The following is a 13,149-nucleotide window of genomic DNA, read 5'->3' on the forward strand; positions in this document are numbered from 1 at the left end:
TCCCCTCTTGATCTCGAAACGGTGCGTAGGAGCGCGTGGTGAAGGTACGAATTTTAAATATGACGTGATTTGCGGACTGGATAGGTGGCAAAGGAGGCTGCCGCATAGAACATAATTGCCGTGGCATTCTCTAGCCTGGGGTTTGAAACTTGAGGGTAAGATAAAAGGGCGACTTTAGGTGACATAGTGGTGCACATGATGTATACGCAAATGGTGCAAAATAATGGCTTGGAGATGGATTAGAAAATCAACCGAGCATAGAAGATATGGAACAAATCCGCCTGCAGACCTACATAGAAGAGGCTATGGCTCAACATACTAGTATCAAATATCAAATTATGTATACCTTCTCCTTCGTTCAATAGTACCTGATAACATTATCATTCACCAAGATAATACAGAGTAGGACGCTGAGGAATAGAGAGATACAGACGTTCAAACGGATGTCGTCGTATCGAGCTTTTGGTACACACGGTTCGTTAAACATTGAACAAATGCATGTCTAGGAGACGGGGCGGTCATGGCAAGATATAACACCATAAACTTGAAATCTTGAAGCTGTTTTGCGACTGACAATGAGATTCTTTGCTGCCGGGGCTGTCGTCATAGCACTGTCACCCCGTAGAGTAAGGCAGATTTTGGGCTACCGCCATGCACGCTCTTCGCCGTTATAACCCTGTATGATTCTCCTGTACGGATATATGTTTCATTTCATTCCTTTTTCCTCCTTCTACCCCTATGAAGTGGCCTTCTTCTTCTTCGCCTTCGCCTTCTTCTTGCTCTTGTCTCTCGGCTTCAACAGTGTCATTCCCGCCTTGCAGACATCAGCATACCGGACGTAGAAAGCTTCCAGCTCGTGCGGCTGAACAATGGTTGAGAGCTTCTCCTTGTCAGATCTGTCGCGCTTCGACTTGCCGTTTGTGGCCTTGATGATGATTGGTAGGGGCTTGTCGGGGAGGAGGTCGGGGAAGAGCTTGGCGGTTGTTGACTGCTCGCTGGGGTCGTATGCGACTAGATGGAGGAGAGAAGAGAGAGCTAGTTAGAGAGAGGTCCAAAGCCAAGCGCCAGATGATGTGTAACCAATTGATAGTTGTGTGATGCCTTACGTCGCTTTTGTGTTAGATAGATGGCGCCATGGTCGCTGCTCTTTCTGTGGTTGAACAGACGGCCGAGCTTGTCGAAGAACTAGAGAGGGGGGGGTTGCGGCGCAAGGGTCAGTACATTTGCGCGTGTTACGGCGTGATGGATGGAGCATCCTTGTGTATGATGGCGATAGAGGGAGAGAGGCCCACCTCGTCTTGGCTGAGATGCCCTGAACTCATCCTGGAGGCGGAGTTTTGCTGGCGGTTTGGCGAGGCTGCCGTTGAAAGTGGGATGTCGCTAGTTTGAGGTATGGATCATCTATTCTGGAGTACCTAGGTAGATATCGATAAGAGAGCGGGTGACGTTAGCGCGGAATACTTGGTCTGCTGGCGCGATAGTCTACGATAGTCCTGAGTACTAATTTAGCAAACATTGAAGGGTTGTTGTTTGTGGGATTCAAGTCGTGCATATTGCGGAAGAAGATGTAATAAAGCGGCATTAACCATTGTCAAAAGTTGAAGATTACATACAGACACTTGGTGCTTGGTTATTCACCTAGGCATTACTTGCTGCTGTGTAATAATACTAATGGACCCTATGGAAAAAGCTCCACTCCAGACTCTATTTCAACTTTCGAGGTTGTACTTCGCCATATAAAATACATACCGTGGTATCACTTCAATAAAATCGGTTCCCTAATGCACTAATGCATACTGAAAAGTACAAATTGCAGAGTTTGCCAGAGAGGCTGCTGGCGGCCTTGGCTAAACTCTCCAGGCGCATGCCTTGTATCGAAGCACTGCTGCCACCAAGCAGGTACATGCGAGTAGCACAGCGAGGCTAATGCACCCTAGCCCCTGTAAGTTGTGAGATCCGTGCCCATGCTACTCCGTAAAGGACAGCATACCCTCTTTTTTTCGTCCCCTGCCGTTCCCAGCGCTGGAGTTCGGCTTCCGTTTTTGCAACTCTCCCCACATGTCACGCCTAGCTAAAGAACAGAGTATATAGATTGCGGCTTTCTTGACACGTCTCACTCTTCCGTTAATTCGAATCCTGCTCGCCAACTTCCCAGCGCTCACTGTCCCGCGACGAGGTTCCATGACCAACTTCTCTTCTCTCTAGCGAGCTGCTCTTGTTCTCCAGGTCCAGCACCTCTAGCCGCCCAAGATGCGCCTTCGCTTGCCAAACCTGCTTGTGACGGCCGCACTTATATCGGCGGGTGCTGTGTTGGCGCAAGACATTCCCACCGATGTGCCCGTATCAGCGCTCTTGACTTCAGCGCAGGAGCATCTCGCAAAGGGCGAGACCAACGAAGCGCTAGCCTATTACGATGCCGCCATCGCTCGAGATCCTACCAACTACCTGTCCTTCTTCAAGCGAGCCACCACGTATCTGTCACTCGGTCGCGCAAACTTGGCAACTGAGGACTTCAACAAGGTGCTCGCCCTGAGACCCAACTTCCCGGGTGCGCACATTCAGCTCGCCAAAATCAAGGCCAAGGCTGCTGAATGGGATGGCGCCAAGGCAGACTACGCTGCGGCGGGCGAAGGGCCTGATTCCCCCGAGGTTCTGGCCTTGACAGCGGCGGAAGAGGCAATGAAGCTTGCGCTGGCTGCCGAGAAGGAGGGGAATTGGGAGGAGTGCGTCAATCATGCAGGCGATGCCATCGTCGTCGCCTCGAGATATGCGCCGTTACGGGAAGCGCGGTCGCACTGTCGCTTTGAGCGCGGCGAGCTGGAAGAAGGCATTGGCGATCTCCGCCACGTGCTACAGATGCGACCTGGAGACATCTCTCCCCATGTCGTCATCTCAGCTGTTTCGTTCTACAATTTGGGAGATCTTGACGCCGGTGTCGGGCAAATTCGGAAGTGTCTTCATTCTGACCCAGACTCGAAAATCTGCAAAAAGCTACACAAACAAGAGAAGGCCGTTACAAAAGCCTTCAACAAGGCGACTGGTCAGCTAACCAAGGGACAATTCACCACTACAAGCAGAGGGCTGGTCGGAACGGAAGAGGAGCCGGGGCTTCTCGCAATGGTACAGGGACAGGTCAATGAGCTGCGCGAGGAAGGGAGAATACCTGCCAAAGGAAAGGTTGCCTTGTACGAACAACTGGTCGAGATGGTTTGCCAGGCATATGTTGAGGTAAGATATGCTAACACACAGCCCATTTCTTTCTCTTTCCTTTTGCCTCCTATGTCTTTTTCCCCCCCTTTTGCTTTTCTTCTCTTCAATGCTGCTACCTGACCACATGCTAACACTGTTGTGTAACAGTCAGCTAGCAAACATGCCGATAAGTATTGTAATGAGGCAATTGAGCTAAATGAAGACTCTTTCTGGGCTCTTCTACATCGCGGCAAGACGCTCCTCAAGAAGGAAGAGTTTGAGGCAGCCATTCAAGCTTTAGAAAGTGCAGCAAAAGCGCATCCTGATAAAAGAGACAAGGTCAACCCAATTCTTAACAAGGCACAGATCGAACTAAAACGAAGCAAGACAAAGGACTACTACAAGGTTCTTGGTGTGGCCAACGATGCTGATGAAAGACAGATAAAGTCTGCATATCGCAAGGCATCTAAGCAGTACCATCCAGATAAAGCCCACAAGCAAGGTATCACCAAAGAGGAAGCGGAGAAGAAGATGCAAGCTATCAATGAGGCGTACGAGGTGCTGAGCGACCCTGAGTTGCGCGCCCGGTTTGACAGAGGAGACGACCCCAACTCCAACGAGAGAGGGAACCCATTTCAAGGCTCGCCGTTTGGTGGCCAGCACTGGGCATTCCAGCAGCCAGGCGGAGGTGGAGGACAGCAATTCAAATTTCACTTCAACAACGGGCCATTTGGATTTTAAAAGAGGTATAGTTTGTATGGGTTGTTTTCCTTTGCTTTTCCTTTTTCTAGACAGTGAGAGAGAGCGAGAGATGAGTATACATCATTCTCGGTTTCATCATATGATTATACTACTATGCGTAGCGTATGTACAAATAAAGCAGGCAGTTGTTTGGCCCTTTTTGTTCTTGACTATCCATTTCCCCAAAGTCTTCTCAAGTAAGATGACGAAATAATTCCCAGAGAAAAGAGCAAATAGGCTACCTACCCAAGCCGAATCCCCAAATACCCACGGACATCTAAGCTGTATTCAGCCTAGGTCATTTCAATGGCGATTTTCTCCAGGTAGAGGTACATCTCTCAGATCCCTCTTGAGCCTTGGGTAGTTCTCTTCACCCTCTGCTGTTGCGCAACACTTGCAGCTAATACGCACTCAGGCCAGCGCTTTACGCGTAGTGGTAATGCTTCATGTGTAGGTGCAAGGTACTGGTACGCCACAAAGCGACACTAACGTGCTTTTGGCCAAATACAGCTTAAATATCCGTGGGGATTTGGAATATATGTCCGTGGGTATTTGGAGGCTCATCCAAGCCGCGGGCTTATCAGATTTTTTTTCGGCCACTCGGGAGTCGGCATGGCTGAACGTATCTCATCTCTGATATCCCGGGATTACTCCGCAGCAGCGCATGGTGGGGCTCCCACACGCACCTCGCAATTGCCTCCCGGACTCCGAGGCCGTCAACGGAGACGAGCTGGGAAATTTTTATAGACCGGTTTAATAGGCTCCGCTCAGAAGCTGCCCGGCTCGTGGGATTCTGCGACAGGAAAACATCCATCCTACTCCCTCATTCCTCTCTCCAGCAACTCGTTTCTCCTCGACGCCCCAGCAGCCGATTGCTCGACGACGACCCTGCCTGCCCATTGATCCGACTCTTGTTTGTTCCGTTTGCGACTCTGCGACCTTCTCCGCACGAAGCTCTCACCGGCCACATCAGCTCCATCGGCTTTGAACTGTGAATTGCGCCCTCCGTCGCCGATAGCCCGCAAAGCCGCCGCGCTCTCTGTCGCTCTCCTCTCCCTCTCCCAACTCCAACTCGATACCGACTCACATTTCTACGCTGGCCGTGCTGTCTCAGCACGCTGCATCTGCCAACCTGGCTGCCATCAATTCCAAGACTTTTGGCGTAGCTTCTGACGCTGTGGCCGACATGGCCCAGCCAGCAAGTGGCAAGCCTGTGGTGGAGGAGGAAGAAGACTACGAGTGAGTGATACTCTGCATGATGCGATGCTCAAAAACCGAGGTTGTCTCTTTGGATCTCTTCTGACTTGCGTAGCTATGAATCTCTCCCGCCAAACTTCTCTCTGCTGCAGAACATGGCTGCGGGAGCATTTGCTGGCATTGCTGTAAGTGACTGATCTGCTGTTGCCGTGCCGGGCTGCCAGCGCTGCTGTTGACTCATAGGTGAATGTCTGCTGACGAGGATTCAAGGAACACACCGTCATGTATCCAATTGATGCGATAAAGGTAATGCCCGCCTGGCGGTTGCCCCCCCGCCGCAACCCTCGGCAACGCTCGCTACCTTGTTCGAACCTGATACTAATGCCGAGGCTTCCAACGATGTAGACGCGAATGCAAGTTCTGCAACCACATGGAACGACAGCACATAACAGCGTTATCCGAAATACATTTCACATCGCGCGAACCGAGGGTGTATTCAGTTTATGGCGCGGCATGTCCAGCGTCATAGTGGGAGCTGGTACGTACATCTCATGCATTCAGGCTGCTCCAATCCTGTCCCTTTTCCCTTTCGTCGTGTTGCCTATTTTCTTACCGATTTATGATTCATAACAGGTCCTGCCCACGCTGTCTACTTTGCGACGTATGAAGCCGTCAAACATGCCATGGGTGGCAATCAGGCGGGCGTCCACCACCCTCTTGCTGCCGGTAAGCTTCTTCTTGCTGCGGAACCTCTTGCTGCTCTCCTCATGACTAACCCAATGCCATGCAGCCACAAGCGGTGCCGCAGCTACGATTGCTAGCGATGCTTTCATGAATCCATTCGATGGTACGTGATCATTACCGACATTATTGTTTCTGTGTGAGGGGTGTGCGCAAAGCTTACCGATGAATGTCTCTATAGTCATCAAGCAACGTATGCAGATGCAGGAATCTCGAAAGATGTATCGCTCCATGGTCGACTGCGCCAAGTACGTTTACCGAAACGAAGGCCTGGGCGCCTTTTACATCTCCTACCCAACCACGCTCTCCATGACCGTTCCCTTCACCGCGCTACAATTCCTCGCATACGAATCCATCTCAACCGCGATGAACCCGCAGAAGGCTTACGACCCTGTCACTCACTGCCTTGCCGGAGCCGTTGCCGGTGGCTTTGCCGCTGGTCTCACCACACCCATGGACGTTATCAAGACGATCCTACAAACAAGAGGCACATCCTCCGATCCGCAAGTCAGAAATGTTAGCGGCTTCCTAGAGGGTTGCAAGCTGCTGTATAGAAGAGAGGGCTTCAGGGGCTTTTTCAAGGGCGTCAGGCCCAGAGTTGTCACAACGATGCCAAGTACTGCTATTTGCTGGTCCGCCTATGAATTTTCCAAGTAAGTCGCCACCTCTCTCTCTCCCCCTCTCTCTCTCTCATACGCATCGTGCCGAACGTAGCCGAGCGTAAGGGGGAAAAAAGAAAGTAAAAAAAAAAAAAAAAAAAAAAATCAAGAAGAAACCATTTATGCTGACTTTTCTTGCTTCCTTAGAGCGTATTTCATTAAACGAAACGACAATTTGTAAAGAATATTTGCGATAAATAGTAATTATAGAGATTATCAGGAGTACAGAGCCATAAGCTATAATTACCCATTTTAACAAAAAAAAATTAAAGTAAATAGATGATGTTTGAATATAGTATTTTCAGATCAATATTAACTGTAGTCAGTTCCTTCATGGGGATTGTACATACCTATTAATTAGATGGATAGAACTGTTTTTCTAAGCTATGAAGTGTTGTGAGATCAGTTACGATGGCACGGCACTGTGCAGTGTTTAGCGGGTGCTCATGCGTAGCAGTGAATAAGGCAGCGGCCCTCTTTTCCCCCCTCCCTGTCTTTAGCTTTCCCTAGTTGAGATCTTGGTACCGGCAGGGCTTAGATCATAGCTCGTGGTTACTCATCCGGTGACGCCTCTGCTATCCACCAGCAGCCACCTGACTTGCAGGCAGTAACAAACCGGAAATCCAGCACCAGCTGACTGTCTTCGCATCACGCTTCCTCCAACAGGATCCCTTCTTTTTTTGGCTCGGGCGTGTTATTGATATGCACATCGCTGGCACATCTGACGTTTACGGTCTTTGGCCTGTTCCTCCTCTCCGTCTTACGAGCGATTCCCGATGATCATGGTTGGCTGAGCTTGGCCATAACAGAGCTCTGTAACTGAGCTTCCAGCATGGCACCCAAGATTTTTGGACGACTTTCCGCGTCTACGCGAGGCGGTCGATCGTTTTACGAACAGCTACGAGGCGACGACGATGAAGCAGACTTGGACCCGGAGGCGGGGCCATCACTCGAAGACCACGATTTTATGCCCACGGCCAGGCGCCGCAACAACACCGACAGCATGTTGTCCCCAGAGGCGAACAGCGTACACGATGGCATCCGGAGAACAGCTGCCGATGGCCGAACCTCTTCTCTAGGATGGCCACACGACGACGAAGGCGATGATGACGTGCCTGCTTCTCTCCTCGTGGAGCCTAACAAACTGGTGACGGCAAATCCAGGCCTAGCTCGAACAGAAGCACCGCATGAATCTCAACATTACGACAGCCCTAATCTTTCGTCAAGCCATAGCCACGCCCCATGGCGACCGCCGGCTGATGAAAGAAGGCACGAAGCTCCGAGGCCAAGCACACGACCAGCCACCGCGCCTTACAGACCTTCAATAAACGCCGGGGCATCGTTCAACCGAAAGAATACGGCGCTGTGGAAATGGGTGAATATTACGAATCTCGATAGCTTCATGAGAGATGTTTACGACTATTATGAAGGAGGCGGGATGTGGTGTATCATGTGTGCAAATGCTCTGTGGCTGCTGTGAGTTACACCCATCAACTTTGACCTGCTGCTATAAAACCAAGTAATAACTAACACGGAGAGGCAGGGAGACTTTGTTCGTGGCCGTCTTATTGACTTTTCTGACCCAGTGCGTCAATTACAGCAGCATACCGCACAGCCACTCGCTGAGCAAAGTCGTCATACCTCGTTGCACCCAGAAAATGTCGGGATGGTGGGCATTGGGAATATGGTTCTACTCCTTCTTCTTCATATGGAAGTCTGTGCAGTACTTCTTCGAAATCCGCCGTCTACTCTTCGTTCGCGAATTTTTCATTGTACTTCTCGAGATTCCCGAACAAGATATGCAGACCATCTCTTGGCAGGATGTCGTTGCTCGAATCATGACTTTGCGGGATCAGAATCCTAGGACGGCAGCAGATATACCGCAAAACCTACGGCGCTTTATTGGCAGTCAATCGAAGGAACGATTGGACGCTCACGATATCGCTAACCGACTGATGCGCAAGGAGAATTACTTGATCGCCATGATCAACAAAGATCTGCTAGACTTGTCGCTTCCGTTTCCGTTTCTTCGAGGCCGTCAATTATTTTCAAAGACTATGGAATGGTATCTGCACTACTGCATTCTTGACATGGCTTTTAATGAACTGGGCCAAGTCCAGCAGGACTTTCTGCGTGCTGAACGAAGGGGGATTTTAAGCCAAAAATTGAAGCAGCGGTTTTATTTTGCCGGCTTCCTGAATCTCCTATTCGCTCCCATTGTCCTTGCGTATGTCATCATCGTTTACTTCTTTACATATTACAATGTGAGTACTACTATGCTTGACACAACACAACTCGTATGATTATCGCTAAATGGCAATGTGCAGGAGTATCAAAAGGACCCTAAGCTCGCTGCAGCTCGCAAATATACTTCACTTGCTGAATGGAAATTTCGCGAATTCAACGAGCTTCCTCATATATTTTACGAAAGACTTCATATGTCATTTCCATTTGCGACTCGTTACATCGATCAATTTCCAAAACGTATGACAGAGGAAATTGCGCGGAGCATCGCATTCATGTCTGGGGCTCTTACTGCTATCCTTGCGGTGTGTACGCTGCTCGATTCGGAACTATTCCTATCATTTGAGATTACAAAAGATCGAACCGCTTTGTTCTATCTGGGAATATTTGGAGGTATATGGGCAATTACTCGAGGGATGGTGTCTGAAGAGTCTACAGTATTCAATCCCGAGTATGCCCTGAGGAATGTGGTTGAGTATACACACTATATGCCCGACCACTGGCAAGGAAGACTGCATAGTTTCGAAATTAAGCAGGAGTTCTCCGAACTCTACAAGATGAAAGTAGTCATCTTCTTGGAAGAAGTCCTGGGCATCATAACTACTCCCTTACTGCTGCTTCTGTCACTACCTAAGTGCAGTGATCAGATTGTGGACTTCTTTCGGGAATTTACGGTGCATGTAGACGGCCTGGGCTACGTCTGCTCGTTTGCTGTATTTGACTTCAAAAAGGGACCAGGCCACGCCGATCGTCAAAGAATAACTCAGGATGTTCGTGAGGATTACTATGCAACCAAGCACGGGAAGATGGCTGCGTCTTATTATGGATTCCTTGACAATTATGTTATTAATCCAAAGACTGGCATCCCTGGGCATATGCCTCCTGGATCACAGCAGCCATTCCATCCTCCGCCTGCGTTTCCAAATCTCAATTCACCTACTCTTGCAGCGGATATGCAGGCTTCTCAGGTGGGAAATACAGAAACAGGAAGAAACAGAAGCCGAACAGCAGGGCTGGGCACATTTCCCAGAGGAGGACACAGCATTACGCAGCCATCTCCTATGGCGTCTATGCTGTTAGATCCTCGCCACCAGCCATCAATCACAAACTTTGGAACAAGAGGACCACATAAACCGCGGCCATCTCGAGGAGCTCACCGTGCTGATATACAAATCCCTGAGGAGCCATATGAGGCTGAGGCGGATGCAGCTGGGCTGGGAGGAGACAGCTCCGAAGCGGGAGCCATGCTCGGAGAATCCATGTGGCAGACGTCGCCAGGCCGGGAGCTCAGCAAGGAGAACAGCATGGCCAACTCTAACGAGCCAGAAGCTGGTGTGCTTGGGCTGATTAACCAGTTTCGGCAGGCACAGCATCACCGCCGGGGAGGAGTCTTTTAGATATTACAAGGGGAGAAGGAGTCTCTTGCTCTTCTTTTTTTTTTTTTTTTTTTTTTTTTTTTTGGAGAATTCGGAATTTAGAATTTGGATTCTGGATGGTTGGAATTTTGGGCGTTCTATCGGTGGTGTTTATTATAATGGGAAACACGACCGGTTAGGCATGGATATTAAAGCATTAGATTTTTTTCTCCATCGTGTTGATAGCCAAGCGCTGCTCCCACAGCAACAAAGCGTTGCTTGCTGGTACTACAAGACAAAGAGGTTCTGCTTGGGTTTAGTACAAATCATTCAATCAATCAATCAATCAATCAATCAATCAATCACAGTTTCTATGCTATACTGGGGCGGTACTACTCTGGCATTGCGCTACGAGCACAATCTCTAGTTATCTAAATCATAAATATTGCGTCTTTGTAGCTTTATTATTTTATAATATTATACAACTCATGAGCAAACTCGGCGACTCTACAAATAGATTCAGCTTAAGTTTGACGCTTCACCTCCCTAGCAACCCTGGGGTATGCAGCCATGCTTCACTACATCCCCAATTTCTATCTAATTTTCTTTCCTTTTCTCGTTTTGTCGCTACGAATAGCCAAATCGGCTGGAAGACAGCTTCCCTCCAACAATGCCAGATCATTCATCAGCCCTATGCCACACCAGGCTTTAGACCAGAACGACGCAGCTTAGAAGTGCACGGCCTTGGCGTAGGTGGCCATGGCAGCCTCCTTGAAAGCCTCAGACAGCGTGGGGTGGGCGTGGCAGGTTCGGGCAATGTCCTCGCTGGAGGCACCGTACTCGAGAGCCAGAGTAGCCTCAGCAATCATCTCACCGGCGCCAGGTCCAACGATGTGGGCGCCGAGAAGACGGTCGGTCTCAGGGTCGGCAAGAATCTTGACGAGACCCTCAGAGTCGAGGTTGGTCTTGGCTCGGGAGTTGGCGCTGAAGGGGAAAGTGCCGATCTTGTAGGGGATGTTCTGGCTCTTGAGGTCCTGCTCTGACTGGCCAACCCAGGCGACTTCGGGGTGAGTGTACATGACGGACGGGATGCATCCGTAGTTGACGTGGCCGTGACCCTTGGCCATGTACTCGACGACGGCAACGGCCTCCTCCTCAGCCTTGTGGGCCAGCATGGGTCCAAATGTAACATCACCGATGCAGCGGATGTGGGGGATCTTGGTTCGGTATTCAGAGTCGATGATGACGCGACCTCGCTCGTCCAGCTCAAGTCCGATGTTCTCAAGGCCCAGGCCCTGGGTGTAGGGTCTTCGGCCAATGGCGACCAAAACCACCTCAGAGTCAATCTGTGATGCACGTTAGCACCGATGCTACCCGAAAATATTGTGATTGCCATCTGGTTGGTTACTTACGCTCTCAGGCTTGCCGCCCTTGGCAGCATCAATATCGAGCTTGACAAGCTCGCCGGTGGTGTCTCCGCTGACAACCTTAGTGTTGAGCTTGAACTCGATGCCCTGCTTCTTGAGAATCTTCTGGGTAGCCTTGGAAATCTCGGTATCCATGCCAGGTCCGCCGATCTGGCCGAGGAACTCAACGACGGTGACCTTGGCTCCCAATCGTGACCAAACTGAGGCCATCTCGAGACCAATGATACCACCTCCGATAACGGTCATAGTCTCGGGGACCTTCTCGAGAGCAATAGCGCCAGTGCTGGTGACGACGCGCTTCTCGTCGACGGTGAGGCCAGGGAAGGGGGTAGCCTCAGAACCGGTAGCGATGAGGATGTTCTTGCCACGAAGGACGGACTCACCGCCGTCGTTGAGGTTGACCTTGATTTCGTGCTCGTTGATGAAAGAACCAGTGCCCTTGATATACTCTGCGCCATTCTTCTTCAGGAGGAACTCAACGCCCTTAGTCAGGCCAGTGACGGCGGTCTCCTTGGCTTTCATGAAGTTCTGGAGGTTCAGCTTGACCTCGCCGACCTCAATACCTCGGTTTTTTGAGTCGTGAAGGATTTGGTGGTACAGATGTGAGTTGTTGAGCAGAGATTTTGAGGGAATGCAGCCGACGTTCAGACAGGTGCCACCAAGGGTGCCTCGCTTCTCAATGCACGCAACCTATTCGCAGAAATCAGTTAGTTTCTGAATATCAACTGCTCAGGGCAGAGAAAGAAAAGCCTCGGAGGTTTTTTTTATTTTGTTTTTCTTTTTTTCTCACCTTCATGCCCTCCTGTCCAGCCTTGATAGCTGCAACATATCCGGCAACACCACCACCGATGATAATCAGGTCCTTCTCCTCTAAACCCCCCCGTTAGCATGTGTATAAATCTTGCGCAAGCCAGAGTAGGCAGGATACGGCTACGAACCAGAAGCAGAGGCGAATCCTCGGGCCCATCGTGACAGGACTGGCGCGGCGACGGGAGACCTGCTCAAAAAAAGATGCGGGTTAGCTGCGCGAGAGATTTTCCACAATGGCAGATGGCGACTGCTAGAGGGGAGCTGGGCACTCACGCCAATTGCCTGCTCGGCAGCGTGCGGATGGCACTTCGGGGTATCAGGCGGCTCGCGAGCATGCTGGGCAGCCGTTACTGGGAGCGATATGATGAATTGATGGAGAAGATTGTAGACGGTTTGGAGATCGAAAAGAAGTGCATCGGCTTGGGCCTATAGCATAGCCGGCCGGTTTTAGGGAAGCTCCGCTGAGTCCCAGCGCGCTGGCCACTGCTTGATTACCTGAACAATGGGGACTGGCAAAAGGTACTAGCAGGATACTAGCTCGGTACTCCGTGCTGGGTGCTGGGCGGCGGCCAATGCTGCTGGGCGAGCAGAGCAGCCCCGCGACTCCAGCTTTTTACTCTCAATTTTTTTGCCCCTCGACATGTCGTCACGAGGTATCGCTACGTACCCCTCTTGTTCAGCGCTGTAAATCGGCCTCTCTCGCTTAGAGGCGGGACGCCCCCCGGAGAGCTGAAGTTGCCTAACAGAGGAACAAAGGAACAATTAGCTGTCTCAGTACATTTATCC

At 50.5% G+C, this 13,149-nt stretch overlaps 5 protein-coding genes across 5 annotated transcripts; 3 read left to right on the top strand and 2 right to left on the bottom strand.

Annotated features, from left to right (window-relative positions):
• Positions 1-736: 736 nt before the first annotated feature.
• TrAFT101_003295 (uncharacterized protein) lies at positions 737-1,322 on the bottom strand (the record flags this gene model as incomplete). The annotated part of the gene is made up of 3 exons (XM_024907699.2): positions 737-1,011; positions 1,107-1,185; positions 1,293-1,322. The coding sequence occupies 3 exons, from the start codon at positions 1,320-1,322 to the stop codon at positions 737-739; spliced, it is 384 nt and encodes a 127-aa protein (XP_024764430.1).
• Positions 1,323-1,999: 677 nt separating this feature from the next.
• On the top strand, positions 2,000-4,086 carry TrAFT101_003296 (uncharacterized protein). The gene is made up of 2 exons (XM_024899282.2): positions 2,000-3,228; positions 3,358-4,086. Exons 1-2 carry the CDS (start codon positions 2,251-2,253, stop codon positions 3,928-3,930), a joined length of 1,551 nt encoding a protein of 516 aa, XP_024764431.1. The 5' UTR covers positions 2,000-2,250; the 3' UTR covers positions 3,931-4,086.
• Positions 4,087-4,671: 585 nt separating this feature from the next.
• TrAFT101_003297 (uncharacterized protein) lies at positions 4,672-6,844 on the top strand. The gene is made up of 8 exons (XM_024903530.2): positions 4,672-5,169; positions 5,243-5,312; positions 5,398-5,433; positions 5,533-5,665; positions 5,761-5,853; positions 5,918-5,974; positions 6,050-6,521; positions 6,675-6,844. Exons 1-8 carry the CDS (start codon positions 5,117-5,119, stop codon positions 6,706-6,708), a joined length of 948 nt encoding a protein of 315 aa, XP_024764432.1. The 5' UTR covers positions 4,672-5,116; the 3' UTR covers positions 6,709-6,844.
• Positions 6,845-7,067: 223 nt separating this feature from the next.
• On the top strand, positions 7,068-10,491 carry ATG9 (autophagy protein atg9). The gene is made up of 3 exons (XM_024901772.2): positions 7,068-8,003; positions 8,071-8,791; positions 8,855-10,491. Exons 1-3 carry the CDS (start codon positions 7,360-7,362, stop codon positions 10,166-10,168), a joined length of 2,679 nt encoding a protein of 892 aa, XP_024764433.2. The 5' UTR covers positions 7,068-7,359; the 3' UTR covers positions 10,169-10,491.
• Positions 10,492-10,511: 20 nt separating this feature from the next.
• DLD1 (D-lactate ferricytochrome c oxidoreductase) lies at positions 10,512-12,785 on the bottom strand. Its single transcript, XM_024906212.2, has 5 exons — positions 12,637-12,785; positions 12,492-12,550; positions 12,344-12,423; positions 11,539-12,243; positions 10,512-11,472 (listed from the first exon to the last, which is right to left on the bottom strand). Exons 1-5 carry the CDS (start codon positions 12,696-12,698, stop codon positions 10,855-10,857), a joined length of 1,524 nt encoding a protein of 507 aa, XP_024764434.1. The 5' UTR covers positions 12,699-12,785; the 3' UTR covers positions 10,512-10,854.
• Positions 12,786-13,149: the final 364 nt, after the last annotated feature.

Source organism: Trichoderma asperellum, chromosome 2 (assembly GCF_020647865.1).
Source record: "Trichoderma asperellum chromosome 2, complete sequence".
Classification (NCBI taxonomy): Eukaryota; Fungi; Ascomycota; class Sordariomycetes; order Hypocreales; family Hypocreaceae; genus Trichoderma; species Trichoderma asperellum.